The 18,240-nt window shown below is 33.8% G+C and overlaps 4 protein-coding genes across 8 annotated transcripts in view; 3 read left to right on the top strand and 1 right to left on the bottom strand.

The window, feature by feature from the left end:
• Positions 1 to 5,660, top strand: part of LOC129789886 (neuronal acetylcholine receptor subunit alpha-7-like) — a 43,486-nt gene extending 37,826 nt beyond the window's left edge. For all 5 annotated transcript variants that reach the window (XM_055827004.1, XM_055827001.1, XM_055827003.1 and 2 more), the window contains one exon: positions 1,298 to 5,660. In XM_055827004.1, coding sequence (XP_055682979.1) covers positions 1,298 to 1,450 — 153 coding nt within the window. In that variant the 3' untranslated portion in view covers positions 1,451 to 5,660. The remainder of the gene's footprint in view (positions 1 to 1,297) is intronic.
• A 2,317-nt stretch (positions 5,661 to 7,977) lies between these two features.
• Positions 7,978 to 14,411, top strand: LOC129789870 (protein artichoke-like). The gene is made up of 4 exons (XM_055826964.1): positions 7,978 to 8,605; positions 8,758 to 9,240; positions 12,361 to 13,009; positions 13,846 to 14,411. Exons 1-4 carry the CDS (start codon positions 8,379 to 8,381, stop codon positions 14,323 to 14,325), a joined length of 1,839 nt encoding a protein of 612 aa, XP_055682939.1. The 5' UTR covers positions 7,978 to 8,378; the 3' UTR covers positions 14,326 to 14,411.
• A 109-nt stretch (positions 14,412 to 14,520) lies between these two features.
• Positions 14,521 to 15,539, bottom strand: LOC129789969 (BLOC-1-related complex subunit 8 homolog). Its single transcript, XM_055827118.1, has 2 exons — positions 15,442 to 15,539; positions 14,521 to 15,199 (listed from the first exon to the last, which is right to left on the bottom strand). The coding sequence occupies exons 1-2, from the start codon at positions 15,479 to 15,481 to the stop codon at positions 14,727 to 14,729; spliced, it is 513 nt and encodes a 170-aa protein (XP_055683093.1). The 5' UTR covers positions 15,482 to 15,539; the 3' UTR covers positions 14,521 to 14,726.
• Positions 15,540 to 15,563: 24 nt separating this feature from the next.
• On the top strand, positions 15,564 to 17,241 carry LOC129789901 (COP9 signalosome complex subunit 2). The gene is made up of 2 exons (XM_055827026.1): positions 15,564 to 15,729; positions 15,855 to 17,241. The coding sequence occupies exons 1-2, from the start codon at positions 15,676 to 15,678 to the stop codon at positions 17,133 to 17,135; spliced, it is 1,335 nt and encodes a 444-aa protein (XP_055683001.1). The 5' UTR covers positions 15,564 to 15,675; the 3' UTR covers positions 17,136 to 17,241.
• Positions 17,242 to 18,240: the final 999 nt, after the last annotated feature.

The following is an 18,240-nucleotide window of genomic DNA, read 5'->3' as shown; positions in this document are numbered from 1 at the left end:
CAAAGGCCCCTGAAGGAGATTCGTCTCTCCTATACATCGCAATGTAACGACCTAATTTCCTTTTGTGACTTCCATTTTGATTCGTTCATCAATCCTTTCTTGCTCTCCCTCCGTTTGGAGGTATTGGAGCTTGAGGGTTTCCCAATGTCTTCTCTCTTACTCACATTCTTCATACGGTGTGGGGAGGGGGGGAGTAAGAAAAACGATTTAGGGAAAATGCTTCCGAATTTCCTTCGATTTGATTTTAATCATCAAATTTTGTTTTTTGACAGTCAAGAGGAAAATTTGTCAAAAGAGAAAGCTCCAAAAAAAAAGCTTTTTTTTTAAAAGGAACTTTAGAATTTATGATGAAAATAAAATTGATAGGGGAAACTGGGGTAATTCGGTGAATTTTTGGGAGATAATTTTTCCTGAGTTCCATGGAAATATTTGAGATTTCCCTTGAGAACTATCTTATAGGAAATTTTCCGGGCTACAACTTTGTCTCAGACGATTTTTCTCTATCTCAATGGGAAAATGCTTTTTCAGGCCATTTTCCAAACCCTTCCAAATTTGCCTGTTCCAAAAATCCTGGGGTAAAACGGTTAATTGCGTTTTTTGTTCGCTAATCTTAATTTAATGAAATTTTTTTAGCAAGGCACTATAATATCTATTGAGAATGAGAGATTTGTGTACTAATTAAAACTTTTTTTTAATAAAAAAAATACAAAAAATTAAAAAAACGTTAAATTTAAGAAATTGCCTTTTTTATTTTTTTAGTTTATAAAAATTAGTAATAGTAAGTGATTAAACATCCCAAATTGTATATAATAGTTATACTAATTAAGGGAAATTATTCTTTCAAAAATTTAAAAAGTTATTTTAAAAAAACACCAAATTCACCATTTTGCCCCAAGCGGTACTTTTTACTATCAGTGTTTTTCGGGAAAACTCGGAAAATTTTTTCGGAAAATTCAGATTAGATTCGTGTTTAGCAATAGTTACTCTGTCTAAAAATGCATTTGGATCAAAAATATTGCAGAGAATTTCGCCAAAACTGAATTTGTAGTTGAGTGGTCAGAGTAACTTTGAGGTTCGAAAAATTTGTTTTTCAAATAAAAGCCAAAATATTGGATCAATTATTATGAAACTTTCTAGGCTTATGCAGGGGTATGAAGTGCAACTACTGACAAAATTAGACAGATTAGCTCCCACTGCTTCTTGAGATATTAATTTTTCTTTTTTTTCAAATTCACCATTTTACCCCAGTTACCCCTATATACTGAAAAGTGCTTAATTTTGCAAAATTAAATTACAGCTTCGCAAAGAAGATGAAAACACGGACATAACCAAAGACTGGAAATTTGCTGCAATGGTAGTTGACCGATTGTGCCTTATAATTTTCACGTTATTTACCATTATTGCTACACTAGCTGTCCTATTTTCGGCACCCCATTTCCTTGTATCGTAACCATACAAAAATATTATTAGATCAATTCTTATATTGCTTTCCCTAACACCCTAAGACATTTCACACCGCGTGTATGGACGATGGAGTTTTATGCAAAAAAAATCCCGCGTGTTTTGATACAGAAAATTAATGTGAAAAATAAATTTAATAAAAAAAGAATAACACTGAAAAATTTACTGCGATGATATCAATAAGAAAATAAAGATAATAGGATGATAAATTACATTTTCTCAGTTGACAAAGAAAAAAGAACATGACGATGACTGAAGGACTGAATAAATTAAAGAAAGAATTAAATTAAAACATAATTTTCTAAACACTAAAAAAAATTCAAAATAATTTAATCAAAAAACTTAAACTGAAACTATAATTTTCAACATATTTAAATACCATGACTTATGTACATGACTCATACCAATTTGACAAGAAAGAAAACAACAAAAAGACAATTTCAGAGACATATTTCATTAATAAAATTTACTATCTAAAACTAAATCGATATATCCAAATATTTCCATATATAATAAATTTGCAATATTAAATGAAAGGAAAATCTTATAAATAAAGGAAACGTAGTGTGAGGAAACTTTCTATTATCACAATGTGCCATTGAAATTAGAATTATACTAAAAATTATACTGAAGAAGTAATAACGTGAGTTTAGTGCTCATAAATAACGATGGCTTATTTGGTAAAAGATCTTTAGGAGGAAAATATATATCACAGCTCATAGTAAAAAGGTTGTTTTTCATATTAAAAAAAAGAAAATGAAAAAATTATGTAACAAACGAGGCAATTAAATGCTCAACGGAATGGGTAATGCCGCTAAAACGAATCTCTAAAAGAAATTAAACGAAAGAAATCTCACTTAAAAAAATAAAGCTCGTGATGTAGTTATGAAAAACAAGCTACAATCACATAAAAGAAAACAACGTAAAACTCAAAAGAAAAATATTAAAATTAAAAAGAAAAAACAATAACAGATGGATGAAGCAACTTATGAGAAAAAAAAACAATTAGATCGCAAAAACAATAAAAGTAAGAAAGGAACTAGGAAAACATATTTATAGGCAGTCTCTGAGGGAAAAGAAAAGGAGAAAAAATATCACTTTAAATAAATAAAATTAGGAAAATATTTTAAATGAATTTAAATAAATTGGATTGATACCAATTTCTAAGGTTGAAAAAAAACAAAGAGCATAATCATAGCGAGTTTTGTACCTTAAGCAAAATATAGTTTGTAAAGGAACTTTTTCGATAAATAGCGGCTTGTTAACAGACTCAATAAGAATTTTTCAAAATTTACTAGATTGCGAATACGGAGATTAGTTTGCGTGGGGGAATTATTGTATAAATTACAAAAATCATCACTAAATTGAATTTCAATTTTTTAGAACAATTGAAAAGCTTTCAAAACGGGGGTAGTATAGTTTTTTTTAGTGATAAAGGTAATATATAGAAAATATTTTACTATTTTATCACAAATATCTAAAAACTGAAGTAAAGAAAAAACATAAAATTAACAATTCTAGATGAATAGAAGCTTTCTTTTAATATATATACTATATATTTTTTAATTTATAGAATCTTATTCTTTACTTTTCTAAAAAGAAATTATTTGGTGTTCTAGTTCGTGGTTAACACCAAGTATTTTTTTCTTCTTAGTTTTATTGGTTCTCTTGGTTCTTAAAACCAAAAGAATTCTAAACGATGAAAAAATCAGAAAATCATTTTCTAATTTTTCACCCCAATTCTTAAGCTTTCTGTGTTTTCAAAAGTTAATAAAATTTGTTGCCAAAGTTTTATTTTTATTTTATTTATTGTCCCATATAATATGCATAACATCCTTTCTTCATATAAAATTCTTAAAGAATTAAACCTTTTATACATCCCCCCTGAATTAAAAATAATTTCAATTTTGTATATGCTTGAATACCTTTAGAAAGAAATTTCTTAATTTTCATTAAAAAGAAAACTAAATATGGCTGATTTTTTCTCGACATGAGCAATAAATGCAAATAAAGTCATGTTCAAAAAAATGAAGAATGATTGAAGATACATAGGTACATAAATCCACGTGATATAGACATCAAAATTGAAAGTTTATAACAAAATTTCGGGAATTTAACTCGGCAGATGAGCCGGAAAGTGAAATAAAACGCCATAAAATGGGATAAAAAAATGCATCAAAATGATGCTCAACTGAACCGTGTTTAAATAAAATACATTCAATGATGAAAAGTGCATTTGCTATGTATATCAAACATACAGAGAAAAATATTGAAAGTAATAAAACATAAAAATTAATAAAAACACACCCGACGCACATAACACGATAAAAAGTGAGAAAAAGCTAAATTCAAAAAATAAATTTTAATGAAAAAATTGAGATGCAAAGTGAAATAAATGATACAATAATGAATGAAATATACCAATAATAGTGTAAACACTACAAATCTAGTGATAGCGTAATATTTTATAGTGATGATGAAAAAAAAATGAGATAAAAAAGTCAAATGAAACAAGACATAGAGAGAGAAAACGATTATTCATATATTATACAAATGAAAAAAAAAAAGAAAATGAAGTGAAATTTAGCAAATAAATCATATTGTTACGTCACGTAAATGCTGTGATATGACTTTTTATAATGGTGAAATGAAAAAAAAAGAAGATGCATTAAAAATTAATTGTTAAAACAATGAATAATGGCGAAACTTGTTGATTTGATTAGATGAAAAAAAATAATAATTAAAAAAAAATGTCAGAAAACACAAAAAACAATAATTAAGAAGAAAAACTAACACAAAATTTTAATTTATACAACAAAACAAAATCTTCATTGCATGATCTTTTCACCGAGAGCTTCTTTTCATCACCATTGACGGATTTTTGTTGCAAAATATTAATGACAAAACCCTCAAAAACAACTCAAATCTTAAAAAAAAAAACTTAACACACTGAAAACACCTTCTTGAAAAAAAAACAACATCACCGCAAGTATCCAGCAATTTGAAAAAAATAAAGAAACTTTTTAAATTAAGAACAAACATATTGAATGAAGTTTACAGTATCAATGAATTAAAAAAACTAACATAAAAACAAAATATAAATAAAATGTAAGTAATTTAAAATATCATAAAATTAAAAGTAAAAAAATATCATAAAATAAAAATTAAAAAAAAACATATAAATCGTAGATTAAACTCCTGTAAAAAAATTATTAAATAAAGATGAGATGAATTACTTAATAAGTAGAAACTAACACTAATCTTAGTTAAAAAAAATATTTTAAAGAAGAGAGAAAAATAAATTGATTAAGGTAGAGGAATGATAAACATAAGGACTTAAAGGAAAAAAAAGGCGAAAGATACTGTAAATTTACTTCAATATCCTAAGAATATATTTATAAAAATATTATACACACATCTTAATATTTACACCGTATTATTAAATTTGTCAAAAAAAGGAGAGAAAACCCGTATTTAGGTGGCTGTACTAACATTTTCTATAAAAAATATTACCGAAATCCTATGAAAATATATACTACGGTCTTCCTGCAATGATTAACATCAAAATAATAAGTAATTAATTTATTAGTTTTCAATTTTTCCTCTTTTCAATTTTACGGGGTTCTCACGCTTGTTTCGAGACATTTAATCCATTTTCGTATTTAGGAGATTTTCTTTTTGATGTTTGTCTTATTTTTTTGAAAATTTAAAAGTTCAATAATAGAAATATTTGGTCTTAATTTTTTTAATTTAAATTGATTGTTAGAACCTCCCTATTACTTATTTTTAGTAATATAGAAATATGATTTTCTCGGCAAAGAGTTAATTTTTCTCAGTTATGATATTCTGCATCCAAACTTTCCAACATGAGCTATTCTGTCGTTATTCAGAACCCCAAAAAATAAATTATTGAATATTTTTTAAAATCCAAATTAGAAAAATTATTTATTAAAAACAATTAAGCAAATAATTTGGATCAAATTCTTTTGTTCAAAAAGCAAATTAATGGACTATCAAATATTCAATGCAATAACATTACTAAACAATTCCTAAAACTAAATAGCTATTACTAAAACAAAAACAAAAACTATACTATATAAACACTGAGAAAAACGAGTTGGAATGACATTGAGTTGCAACAACGAATTTGACGGTAGATTTATTTTTTTAGTTTCCCTTAAAATGAAAACTGAAGAAAAGAAGGTTTAAATGAAGAAAAAATCCACTGTATTTGGAAATTTTATGATAAACCATATTTACGAAATAACTGAACCCGAATTAAGGTTTCTTCACTTTTTATTGAAAAGTATATGAATTTTAATAAAAGATAAAGAAAACATAGAAAAATAAATGCTTAAAAACCTCCTCTTTCACCTTAAATAATGAAGAAAAAAAGAAAAACCCATAACTATAAATTCAATAATCACCTCTAAACTTAATGAACTTTACACCAAAAACTTTTCACACACATTTTACACATTTAATCACCTTTTTCATCTTTTTCCCGTATATAATTAAAAAACGAAAGAAAAAAAAATAAATTACCTTCGCTAACATACCTTGAGAGTTTACAAAACGATGAAAATAAACAAAAAAAAAATGAATAATCAGTGAATTGAATAAAAATCTTATATTTAAATAAAAAAAAATATTTATTAAAAAAGGGGATGATGACGATTAAATTAAAACCAAAAAAATATTGGCTCATGTACATTGCCAAGAAAAGAGTAAAGCAAATATATCTAAAATAAATTGTAATAAAAAGAAAAGACAAGTTTATTAAAAAAAAAAGTATAACACGTAATAAAGAAAAAAAAGTTGAAAGTGTTCATGATTGAATTTATTGTTACATACATTTACATTTACATATTTAAACATAAAAAAGAAGAAAAATTGCAAGAGCAGCAGAAAAAAGTCAAAAAATTGCTTTCAAAATGATGTTACACGATTTTACCCCACACGGAGAGAATTTAGGTGATATTTTTGTTGAATAAATGAGGTATAGAGTATGAGCGAAAAAAAATTTAATTGCCCTTTGTAATGAGGAGCAATTTTCTGTTGATGTTTTCTGTTGTTTGAGTCTCCCCTCCAGAGAGAGAGAAAAACTCAATGCACTGAACGACACCAATTTTGTTGAGAACTTACACTTGAAAATAAAATAAAAAAAAACTACGACACACACACAACCTAATGCAGTGCAAAAAGTTTATTGTGAAACATTACGAGGAAAAAAACTACATAATGCTGAATACATCCAGCAATAAAATTATTATGGTGTTATATAAAAAAGGATACTACATATAATTTCTGAACAAGTCACATCAATAATGCAATTTGAGGATGGAAGAATATTTTGTGTTTTGAAAATGTTTGTAAAATGTTATTTGAGAATGAAGAAAGAAATTTAATAAATTGATAAATTCATTAAAAGAAACGAATTGTTTTTCTTTTGCCTTTCAAATTAATTGTTTGTTGTTATTTTTTTAAGAGAGCTTTTAGAATATTTCAGAGTGCGGGGAAGTTTAAGGAAATGTAGCAGAAAAGGTGAGCATATGGTTAATTGATTTTCAGTCAATGAAAAGAGTATTACACAATTTAATTACTACAAGGGGTTTGTTATTGAGAAAATGAATGGTCCTAATTTTTTTAAAGAAAAGCAATAAAAATTTTAAGAAAAAAAAGTTCTACCACAGTCCAGGTCAGGGCGTAGCCAGAACAAAATTTCGAGGGGAATTATTTTGAGTTTGGGATTGAAAATTTTATGCATGATATTTAGTTTTAGATGCATGACCTAAGTTTTTTATGCATGATAGTTTTTTTGGCCCAGAAAGCATCATCCCACGAATGTCTAATTTGGTTTTTTGGGTAAAGAAGATGAGCTTAACTAGCCTTGATTAGATATTTTGCAAATTTGAATTTTTTGGACAATCTATTCTCGAGTTAATTTGGCTTTAGGTGGGCGCTTTGACTCTCAAAACTCTCCCCTGGCTATGCCACTGGTCTAGGAATTGCATAGTCCTATAGGACGTTTGTATAGGACTAGGTAATAACTGGACTTTAGTTCTACTTTTTGATTAAATTATTTTTCAAGCACTGAAAAGAAAGAACCTATTACCTGTCATCCCACCGCTGCCACCATTTGTCAAGACGTAAACATTAATAATCCTGGATTCTTTTTTCAAATTTTGGCTTTACGAATTTCTTCTCTAAATTATTCACTTCTTAATAATTTTTAAGAGCTGTTTCAATCAAAATTTAAATTAAAAAGTAATATTTAGACCTAAAAATTGAGCCCTCATTCTGTAATAACAAGCCCCTTGAGCTTTACGTATCTGAAAAATATTTAACCGGCAAATTCTCACCATGCTCTCATGTTTTGCGTTTAGCTATGCTCTGCTCTTGGCCTTGTTGTCTCCCTCGTAGACTGTACAGACTTCTAACACTGTGTTAGAAACTTGTTGATGGAATTTGAATAAAAATTTATCTTGCAATGAGGTTGACTCTGTAAATCATTTGAGCAACAATCATCAACTCAATTGCACGGGATTTCTTTACTTTTAGAGACTTTGTGAATTTTCTTTGCCTGTTGGAGGGAGTTTCTGTGATCGAACATAAAGTTGAACGCACGCAGATTGTAATCAATGCACCCAAGTGTTTGATTTTAGTTTGTGCCCGTGGAGAAGCCTTCCCGATATGGGAGGTATATCTTATCAGTTTTGCGCATTGACTGGCACACGGTGTTTTTATCTATCGTAGCTTTTTATTCGTATTTTTTTGTAATTTTATTTATGTACTATGAGGCGAATGTGGGAAATCGCATCGCGCTGCTTCGAAGCTCTCAGTTCGAAGGTGTTCGTTTGATAAATCAGAGTGTGGAAGCTCTGTGTGAATTTCCAACGCGGTAGTTATTTATTAAAATGAATAAATTGCTGCTTTTGTGCCTTCTGTGCATATCATTCGCAATTACTGCAGTTAATTGTGATTTGTGCAGTGTCTGTAAGTGCGAGAAGAATGAAGATTTTCTTCGGATCTTCTGCAATGGAACATCAGGAAATCGGACAATTGAACTGGATAACATTGCATGGCCATCGGCGAAGAAGATTGAGGCGCATTTCAATCATTTAGGATTGACTTTCTTGCCAAAGTAATAAAATATATTATCATGAATTTCTTGGAAAGAATTTATTAATCATTTCGTCTGCATTGATGATTCGTTCGGTTGGTTTTATCAATGAAGACGCGCGATTTTCTGATAAGGCCGTGATATCGTTTTAACCGTCATTTTTCCCCTCGTAGATTAACTGGGGACGCCAATGTGGTTGGCCTCAATTTCGACAACAATGCCATCACAATGTTCACCCCAGAGCCGTTGCAGTTCTTCAAGAATCTGGAAAAAATTTCCCTGGCCAGCAATCAACTCACCAAAATTCCCAAAGCCTTCATTCGCACCTCATCGCAGGTGAAACACCTCAATCTCTCCCACAATTCCCTCGAGGATATCGACACCACCGTCTTTGAGTACTTCCAGCAACTTCGTACGTTGGATCTCAGCCACAATCAACTTCGTAAAATCTCCACTGAGCTCCTGGCTTCACTCACGAGTGTGGAGGTGCTAAATCTCGAGGGCAATTTAATATTTGATATTGAGGACCTCGACGGTGACAGCCAAGACAGTGACGAGGGCACAAGGAACCGAACGCTGAGCATAAAGGAGTTAAATCTGTCCAAGAATAATTTTGCAGTCATAACGGGGAAAACTTTTGCAGACTTTGATAAATTGTAAGTATCATGCGAGTGCTACACTAAATGCCATCCCATGCACACATCCCTCATTCAGCGTCAGAATTGCTGCAGTGTGTCAACAAAATGCGCTCCATATTAGTTTTATCTCCCCCTAATGGACCTCATTCGGGGCTTAAGATGACGTCAGGGATGGTTTATGTGCTACGATGGGGGATATGTTGCAAATTCCACATCAACCACCTCCCTGTGCACTTTACATTAGGATTTATGGCGGTGAAAACGCATAGTAATGAAAAAACTAACGGATTAGCATTTGAATTTGATTTTAACATTTGAATTTAAATTTAAATGTCATCACAGGAACATCTGTCAATTTATCTCGTGTCATGAATGAAATATTCGAGCCTTTCTAATATTCTAGATTTTTTTTACTATCTATAAATGGAATTTAAAATTTTACAAAAGGATTCTAAATTTGAATTTGCAATTTGAATTTTAATTTAAATGTCATCATAGGAACATCTGTCAATTTATCTTCTGTCACAGATTGACTTTTTTTTTAGCTTTTCGCATATATTCTAGATTTTTTACTCTAGAATTCACGAAGAATTAAAAATATTAAAAAAGAATCCTGAATTTACATTTAACCCTTTAAGGTTTTTTGGGTCATACGCTGACCCAAACGTGAAACATTTTATTTTTTCAATTATTTATGAACGTAATTATTTTTCTATGCTACAAATGCATCAAATTGATGCATAAGGGGTCAAACAAGACGTTCTGAGTGAGAAAAGTCCTCTAAAAAAAATCATAGAATAAAAATCGCGATAAAATAGCGCATGTTTCAATGTTTTTATGTTTCACGTTGGACGTTAAAGGGTTAAATGAAAAATATTTTAATGATTTTGATTGAAAGCTTTTAAGAAACCAAAAAAACTGAAAGCTTTATTCTATTTTATGTACGCAATAATAGATCATACTTTACTAGAGCTTTAACAAAGTCTTCTGCATCAACTTTATGTACAAAATCTTTAATAAATTACCTGGGAAACACCCGGAAAATACAGAGAAAAATGAACGCATAAAAAATATTTAAATTACTTCATTTATTATCTCTCTAAAAGCCATTTTAAATGTTTTCAGTCCATTTAAAATGGAATAAAATGTTTTAATTTCCTAATCTATGAGCAAACTGCTTTTTTCTATTGCACTAAAACATCCCTAAATTGCAATTTATACAAGGTCTGCGGTTAGTTTTAATTAAATCCCCATTTTATTTGTTCTATTTGTTCATCATGTGTGGGTGGAAATTTTAATTTTTCTTCCACACATAACTCCCCGCGCTGAAATGGAAACTTTCAACCGAATCGTTGAATAAATTAAAAATGCAGAAGCTACTAAAAGCTCGAATTAAATTGAATGCTCATTCTGGAGGAATCTATTACTGTGAGAAAAAATTTTTCGCGGGAATTTTTGGTGGGGATGTGGGTGGATTTCTCTGCAATGATGTTCATGAGAACTTTTCACCCAACTCCCACGTTGTTGGGGAAAGTCAAAATGTGAGAGAGGATTCCGTGTGGTGGTGCATTTCCAGTGAAATTTCATTCATAATTTCTGGGGGAAAATTCTCACAACCCCATGAAACTCATGACCCGAATTAGTTGGTGTTCCACTTCGTGGCCAACACCAAGTATTGTAATCGTCGGATTTTCCGACCACCTCAGATCGGGCTCAAACTTGATATGAGCACGTTTCAGACATCCCACATTCCAAAAATGGTGGTGGAAAATTTTTGATCCGGCCGGCCTGCCGGTGGTCCATACTTTGTCTTATAACTCGAGAATGGTAGGAGATAGAGACTTCCGGTTTGAAGTTTTCTATAGAAATGTGGGTGTAAAATTTCATTTTTTCGCATTTTCAAAATCCAAGATGGCCGCCGTCCGGCATTTTGAACTACCATCAACCACTTCCCTTACAGCTAGAGGTCTGAAATTTTAGTATGTTGTACAGCTCAGTGAGACATTTTTATCGATAATTCATACTTGAAAATCGGTCAAGCAGTTTAGCAAATATGGCGGCACAAAGCAAAAAGTGTTTTTTCGATGTAACTCGAGAACGGCTTGACCGATTTTGACCATCTTGGTATCAAATGAAAGGTTTCAAGAAGCTCTACAACTGTCTAGAACATTCCAAGTTCCAAAAACATCCGCAAGAGGCGCTAAAATCAAAAACAAAAATTGCCTAACTTTAAGGGGCAATATCTCCGAATCCCCATTAGGCAAATCTTTTAAATTTTGATATGTTGTAGCAGGACTAATAATCTTGCACCAGTCCAAAAATGAAGAAAATCTATGTCGCCGTTTAGAAGATATAGCCATTTGAAAAATTCTTGAATTTAAAAAGTTCTAATAGCCATATCTCTTGAACGGCTTGTCCGATTTTTCTGAACTTGGTATCAAATTAAAGGTTTTGCAATTCCCTACAACTTTCTAGAACACTAGAACCCTGTAAAACCATTCTTTTTTAGGGCAAAAAATGCCAAAAACTGTTTCAGTAAAACAAATAGCCGCCATTTTGTGTTTTAGGGGTCACCTTGAAATGTATCGAAATATATGTCAGATTATAGTTTATTTCAAGACCTTTCCAAAACTGGTCAATAAATTTCTGTAAGTCTTATAGAACCAGAGATATGACCATTTTTATCCATCAAATTGCTGAATTTCACAAAAAAAATCAACTTTGCCTACTAATTCTGCTCACAAATCGCACTACAACGCATAAACAAACTTCTACACGTTGTGGGACACCAACTCTTATAACTGGACGCGTTATGATTGACTTTATTTTTTTTTCGTGTGTTGCATCGCCAAACTCCATGAGCAAAAGTTTTCCGGGAATTGAGGATGTTTTCCTCGAAAGCTCCCACACACAAAGCTCCACTCTGAAGGAGGAAGAGATTATAAATTAACTAGGATTTCCCATGGAGCAGATTTGCCCACGTGGGCGCCCCCGTATTGCCCATAAATTCGCTATCGTTGAAATAATTCACAAAATAATTAATCGTGTGCATTTTGTGAAAATTTGCTCACCAGGAAATCCGGGAACGATTAATAATTGCGAGAGTACGTTGAGTGTATGATGTGGTTTCCATTGCAGAGAGCAGCTGGACGTTTCGCGGAATAAGATTGGGAATGTGAATCAGAAGGCATTTAAGAATATGAAGAATCTGCGCTGGGTGGATCTTTCAGAGAATACCATTGAGGACCTGCACCTACATCTCCCGGATTCAGTGGAGATTTTCCGTGCACGTGCTAATGGACTGCGGAGGTGGCCACTCACGCAACTCCCGGAAGCCATTAAGGAGATTCACGTGGAAAATAATCGCCTCATTGAGCTCTTCACAGCTGCAGATGCATCGTCAAAGTTAACCTTTCTCAATGCCTCAGACAATCTCATTGAATTCCTCCCAGACCACGTAGCCCTGCCCGAGTTGACTGTGCTGGATTTGAGCTTCAACCAATTGACCTCTGTGCCCCAGGGAATGTCAATCAGAACCCCCGCCCTGCACATCCTCATCCTCGACCACAATCCCATCGAGACAATCCTCTTTGTCGACCAAATCACCGTCGCCAATCTCTCCCTAAGCAATATGCCCAACATCAGAGCGCTCGATGCAAAAGCTCTCTCAGCTGTCCGTGGCAGGATCCCTCAGGAAAACCGCACCTGTGTCTCCATTTCCATCTCCCGGTGCCCCCTCCTCACGGACATTCACGAGCAGGCATTTCAGGGAGTTGATCTCTGTAAGGTAAGAGCAGCATGTGACCTCATATCAACGTCACAACATTTTTTTTCTTCAACCAACATCCTCATTTTGCTCGATTTAGCTTGATAAGATGCTCATTTGTGATTTTTTTTTCGTCTCAAACTGATAAGATTTTGTGTTGTTTTCTTCGCTAAATGTAAAGAAAAAAAAATCACGACGGTTATTCATTTACTGGACATGATGTGTTTTGAAATGCTGTCAAAATTGACATTGAAGGAAAATTTTTGTCATGTCAGAAGGAATGATTTTTTTAAATAATCGTTAGAATCGTTAGAATAATAAATAAATTGAAAAGATTTTACACTCAAAATTTAATTTAATTGAGACAAAAATATTTTTTTTATTATTATTTTTATATTCTTACTAGTTAACACGAGCCCCCAATCACGTGTGAGCAATCACCATTTTAAGCTATAAAACCCCCCGCGTATATTAGTAGGGGGATGAATAATACGGTACCCCGAGAAATTCTAAAAATAAAAAAATCCCGTTATCTGACCCTTCGCAGGTAGAAAATGGGAAAAAAATCAGTTTTTCTGTGGGGGCGCTATAAAGGGGGGTTGGGGCGGAATCCCATATAGCGCTTGTAACTCGTATTGACCCCCTCTACCCCCATACCAAATTTCATCAAGATCGGCCCAGCGGTTTCGGAGGAGTTCATGTGCCACAGACAAACAGACAGACAGACAGACAGACTTTTCAGCTTTATATATTAAGATTTAATTCTTTCTTCATTTTTTGGAAAATCAATTTCTCAAAAAAAATCTCTGAAGATTTAAAAATTATTGATTAAAATTATTTTTATCAATATCTTCCAGCTCGATTTGAGTGGGAATAACATCTCAAAAATCCCTGAAAACCTCACAGATTGGTCAAAACTCGTTGATGGGATTGATCTTCAGGACAACCCCTTGGATTGCTCGTGCAGTGCTCAATGGATGCTGGAAGAAATATTGAATTTCCTCTACAAGAATCCAGAGCATCAGCACTACCTCACTGAGCTCCGTTGCGCTACTCCGGGATCTTTTGCAGGACAGAGAATTGTTCGTTACTACCGAAGACGACGAGCTTTCTGTCATCCCAATGAGCGCATAATGCTGCGATCTTCACTGGATGGTCCAGTTGAGGCTGGATTCAGCATTCACCTGAAGAAGGGGCAATCATCAGTGCCAATTATTATTGGAGCTTCCATATTCATTCTTCTCGCCCTCGTGGCGGCTGGCTTCTACATGGTGCGTGAGGAGAAACGAAGACTCCGGAGGAACCGGGAGAGGCGATTATTCGATGAGATTCAGTAGAGAATCCCAGAAATGTCCCAAAAATTAATTCTTTGTAAATATTTAGTTTAGTTTTTAATAAAAAAGTACGATTTATTGTAGAATAATTTACGTTTTTTAATGAAAAGAGAATTTTTAAATATTCCGAATAAAAAAGACATTCATTTTGTGAAATGAATTGCCCCTTTGGAATTTTTTTCCTGATTTAATAAAATAATTAAAAATCAATTTATCCATTAAAAAAATCAATTTTATTAGCTTTCACAGTTAACTTAATTAAAAATAAATCACAAATAAATTAAATCATCTGTCCAGGAAGGGATTCCCGGACAAATCTTCCGCTTCTTTAATCTTTTTCAGATTGATTCAATAAAACTACCTAAATCTCACGATTAATGCAACGTTGTGTGAGATCTCTGCAGCTATGTGGCTCCATTTGTGGGCACAGCAGCTGAAGATGAGGAATTCCTTGCGTGGGACATCATATTCTCCACCCGATTGGTCGTCTCCCGGACAACTCCTGAAATATCCGGTAAATCCGGTAGTTCCAGTGTGATGTGCGCAGAGAGTCTCTTGTAGACTGAACTATTACTGGGCTCCTTCTTCGTTCTCCTCGTTTCCTCGTACTTTAGCTGCTGCTTCAGGAAGATGGCATTCTTGAGGAGTTCGTGAATGTTCTGGAAACTCTGCTCAGACGCCTCAATGGACTTTATCGCCCCAATTGCATACTCCATGTCGTAGCAGTGACCCTGTAGGTCCTGCTGCAACTGAACTACCTCACTTCTGCGGTCCACAATCAACGGGAGGACCTTCCGGACGTGCTCCTGGATACGAAAAAATGCCAGACTTGGTTCATTCGCCACAATGTGCATGTTTTCTGATATTTTCTCGCTAGCTGGAAAGAGATTAATAATAAGAATAAAGGATTAGAATTAATAAATGAATTAAAATTGTTAATTTTAGTGTCCTTAGAAGGATATTTTAACGAACTTTTAATTCAAAAAGTTTATTTACAAATTTTGTGCATAGCCCTGTTTCTCAAAACAAACTCTCAATTTTCCTCAATTTCTCATTAATTTTTAACTTTATTAAATTGATGTCTAATAGATAAGATAGAGGATTAGTTTATCCACTTACTTTTCCTAACTTTAGTCTCCAAATCCTTATCCACGGACATTTTTTCCCAATAAAATCGAAGAAAACTCAAAGAAAAATATTTTCTTTTTGCACTTGACGTTTACATTGAAAGGTTTCCATTTGACAGAATAACTCTTGAAAGGTTTCCAGAACTTCACGAAAAATTTTTGTTTGTTTTCCCGTAGAACTTTTCAAATTGCATTTTCCGCAGGAAATAGCGTAAATCCCAGTGAAATGTCTGACGTGGACGATGATTTTATGTGCGAGGATGAGGAGGATTATGGATTGGTACGTAGAGAATGCAAATTTTCAGAGAATTCTCACATTTTCACAAAGTTTTAGGTTATGTTGCTTCTGAACATTCCGGGAGTTTTTTTTTTTTTTTTAACAATATTGGGGCTTTTTCTTTGCAGGAATATTCAGAAGATAGCAATTCGGAACCCGATGTGGATTTGGAGAATCAATACTACAACAGTAAAGCACTGAAAGAGGATGAACCGGAAGCGGCTCTGGCATCCTTCCAGAAAGTTTTGGATTTAGAGAATGGAGAGAAGGGTGAATGGGGTTTCAAGGCACTGAAGCAGATGATAAAGATTAACTTCAAGCTGGGCAAGTATGGGGAGATGATGACGCGCTATAAGCAACTTCTCACGTACATCAAGAGCGCCGTGACGCGGAATCATTCGGAAAAGTCCATCAACTCCATTCTGGACTACATTTCCACGTCGAAGAATATGGAGTTGCTGCAGAACTTCTACGAGACAACGTTGGATGCGCTCAAGGATGCCAAGAATGACAGGCTGTGGTTTAAGACAAACACCAAACTGGGGAAGCTCTATTTCGATCGCAATGACTTCACGAAGCTCCAGAAGATCCTCAAGCAGCTGCACCAGTCCTGTCAGACGGATGATGGGGAGGATGATCTTAAGAAGGGCACACAATTGCTGGAAATTTATGCGCTCGAAATTCAAATGTACACCGTGCAGAAGAACAACAAGAAGCTGAAGGCGCTCTATGAGCAGAGTCTCCACATTAAATCCGCAATCCCACATCCACTCATTATGGGCGTGATCCGGGAATGTGGTGGGAAGATGCACCTGCGCGAGGGGGAGTTCGAAAAGGCACACACGGACTTCTTTGAGGCCTTCAAGAATTACGATGAATCCGGATCGCCGCGCCGAACGACGTGCCTGAAGTATTTGGTGCTGGCCAACATGCTGATGAAGTCCGGGATAAATCCCTTTGACTCCCAGGAAGCCAAACCGTACAAGAATGATCCGGAAATTCTAGCCATGACGAATCTCGTGGTTTCCTACCAAAATAACGACATCAATGAATTCGAGTCAATTCTCCGGAATAATCGCAACAACATCATGGATGATCCCTTCATCCGGGAGCACATTGAGGATCTCCTCCGGAACATCCGTACCCAGGTCCTCATTAAGCTCATCCGACCCTACACGCGTATCGCCATTCCCTTCATCTCCAACGAGCTGAACATTGAGCCCGCCGAGGTGGAGAGTCTGCTTGTCTCGTGCATCCTGGACAATGCCATCCGCGGGAGGATTGATCAGGTGAATCAGGTGCTGGAACTGGATCAGGAGACCGCCTGTCCCACGCGATACTACGCCATGGAAAAGTGGTCCAACCAAATCCACTCCCTGCAGCTCGCCGTGATCAATAAAATGTCCTAGAGGGATCGCTAGGAGCCTCCATCCGTGTTCCACTTAAAATCGCATTTCACTCCCCTCCCAGTAAATTCATCAAAAAAGAATAAAATAAGCGGGCATGCAATGTGAATCTCTGACCTATTTTCCGCGCACCATTCGCCGATGAAAGTGACGGCGGAATTTCTTTTCTCTCTCTTTGACTTTTTTCTTCGTCTTTCGCCTAGAGGAGGTCAAATTGCTGCTGGCCAGCAAAGTGGAGGTACAAAAGGTAGAGAGGAAAGAAAAAACAATTTCTTCTCATTGCGCGTTCGATGATTGCTGTTTGAAGTGGATTGATGAGAATTTTTGGGCAATTTCGCAGAAGAAAGCCGGAAACGCAATGAGGTAAGGCTAAATCTTTTGTACTTCCAAAGAGATTCTTATTTGAAATGAAAAGATTTCCAGGGGGATTTATCTGGCTCACTTTTTATGAAGGAGTTGAGGATTTATTCTTAAAAAAAAAAAGAATTTTGAATCTAATTAATTTTGTAAAATGGAGTGAAATGAATTAAATTGAAAGTTTCAAAGATAGATATTTTTTATTTCAAAGAATCAGAAAAAATAATTAAATTTTTCTCGTAAATTAAAAGATTAGAGAAAACACTGGAGGGCAAAATTAGTAATCGCTACCAATTCGACTTTTTTAACACTGAAGGATCGAGGTTTCTAACCTCAATTTGACCCTAATTTTCTCTTAACCCTTTAAGGTTTTTTGGGTCATACGCTGACCCAAACGTGAAACATTTTATTTTTTCAATGAATGTAATTGTTTTTCCATGTTACAAATGCATATTTACGCATAAGGGGCCAAAGAAGACGTTCTGACAGAGAAAAATCCTCTAAAAAAAATCATAGAATAAAAATCGCGATAAAAGATTGCATGTTTCAATGTTTTTATGTTTCACGTTGGACGTTAAAGGGTTAAAAGAAAATGTTTTTCGTAATTTTCTTTCGACGATCTTGAAGTAATGGAACTTCCCTATATAGAGAAGTAGAAATTATCACGATATTTTTAAGAAATTTTATTCTGTGACGATTTAAAAATGTCGAATTGGCCACTTTAATCAGTAAAATCTTTCAGGGTTAAACC

Source organism: Lutzomyia longipalpis, chromosome 2 (assembly GCF_024334085.1).
Source record: "Lutzomyia longipalpis isolate SR_M1_2022 chromosome 2, ASM2433408v1".
NCBI classification, from domain to species: Eukaryota; Metazoa; Arthropoda; class Insecta; order Diptera; family Psychodidae; genus Lutzomyia; species Lutzomyia longipalpis.
This window is presented reverse-complemented; position numbering and strand designations above follow the sequence as displayed.

Coding starts and splice junctions, on each gene's coding strand:
- LOC129789969 (XM_055827118.1), bottom strand. CDS start 15,481: ATGTCCGTGGATAAGGATTTGGAGACTAAAGTTAGGAAAA. Junction 15,200..15,441: donor GGAGACTAAAGTTAGGAAAA/GTAAGTGGATAA, acceptor ATCTCTTTCCAG/CTAGCGAGAAAATATCAGAA.
- LOC129789870 (XM_055826964.1), top strand. CDS start 8,379: ATGAATAAATTGCTGCTTTTGTGCCTTCTGTGCATATCATTCGCAATT. Junction 9,241..12,360: donor TTTGCAGACTTTGATAAATT/GTAAGTATCATG, acceptor TTTCCATTGCAG/AGAGCAGCTGGACGTTTCGC. Junction 13,010..13,845: donor AGGGAGTTGATCTCTGTAAG/GTAAGAGCAGCA, acceptor AATATCTTCCAG/CTCGATTTGAGTGGGAATAA.
- LOC129789901 (XM_055827026.1), top strand. CDS start 15,676: ATGTCTGACGTGGACGATGATTTTATGTGCGAGGATGAGGAGGATTAT. Junction 15,730..15,854: donor ATGAGGAGGATTATGGATTG/GTACGTAGAGAA, acceptor TTTTCTTTGCAG/GAATATTCAGAAGATAGCAA.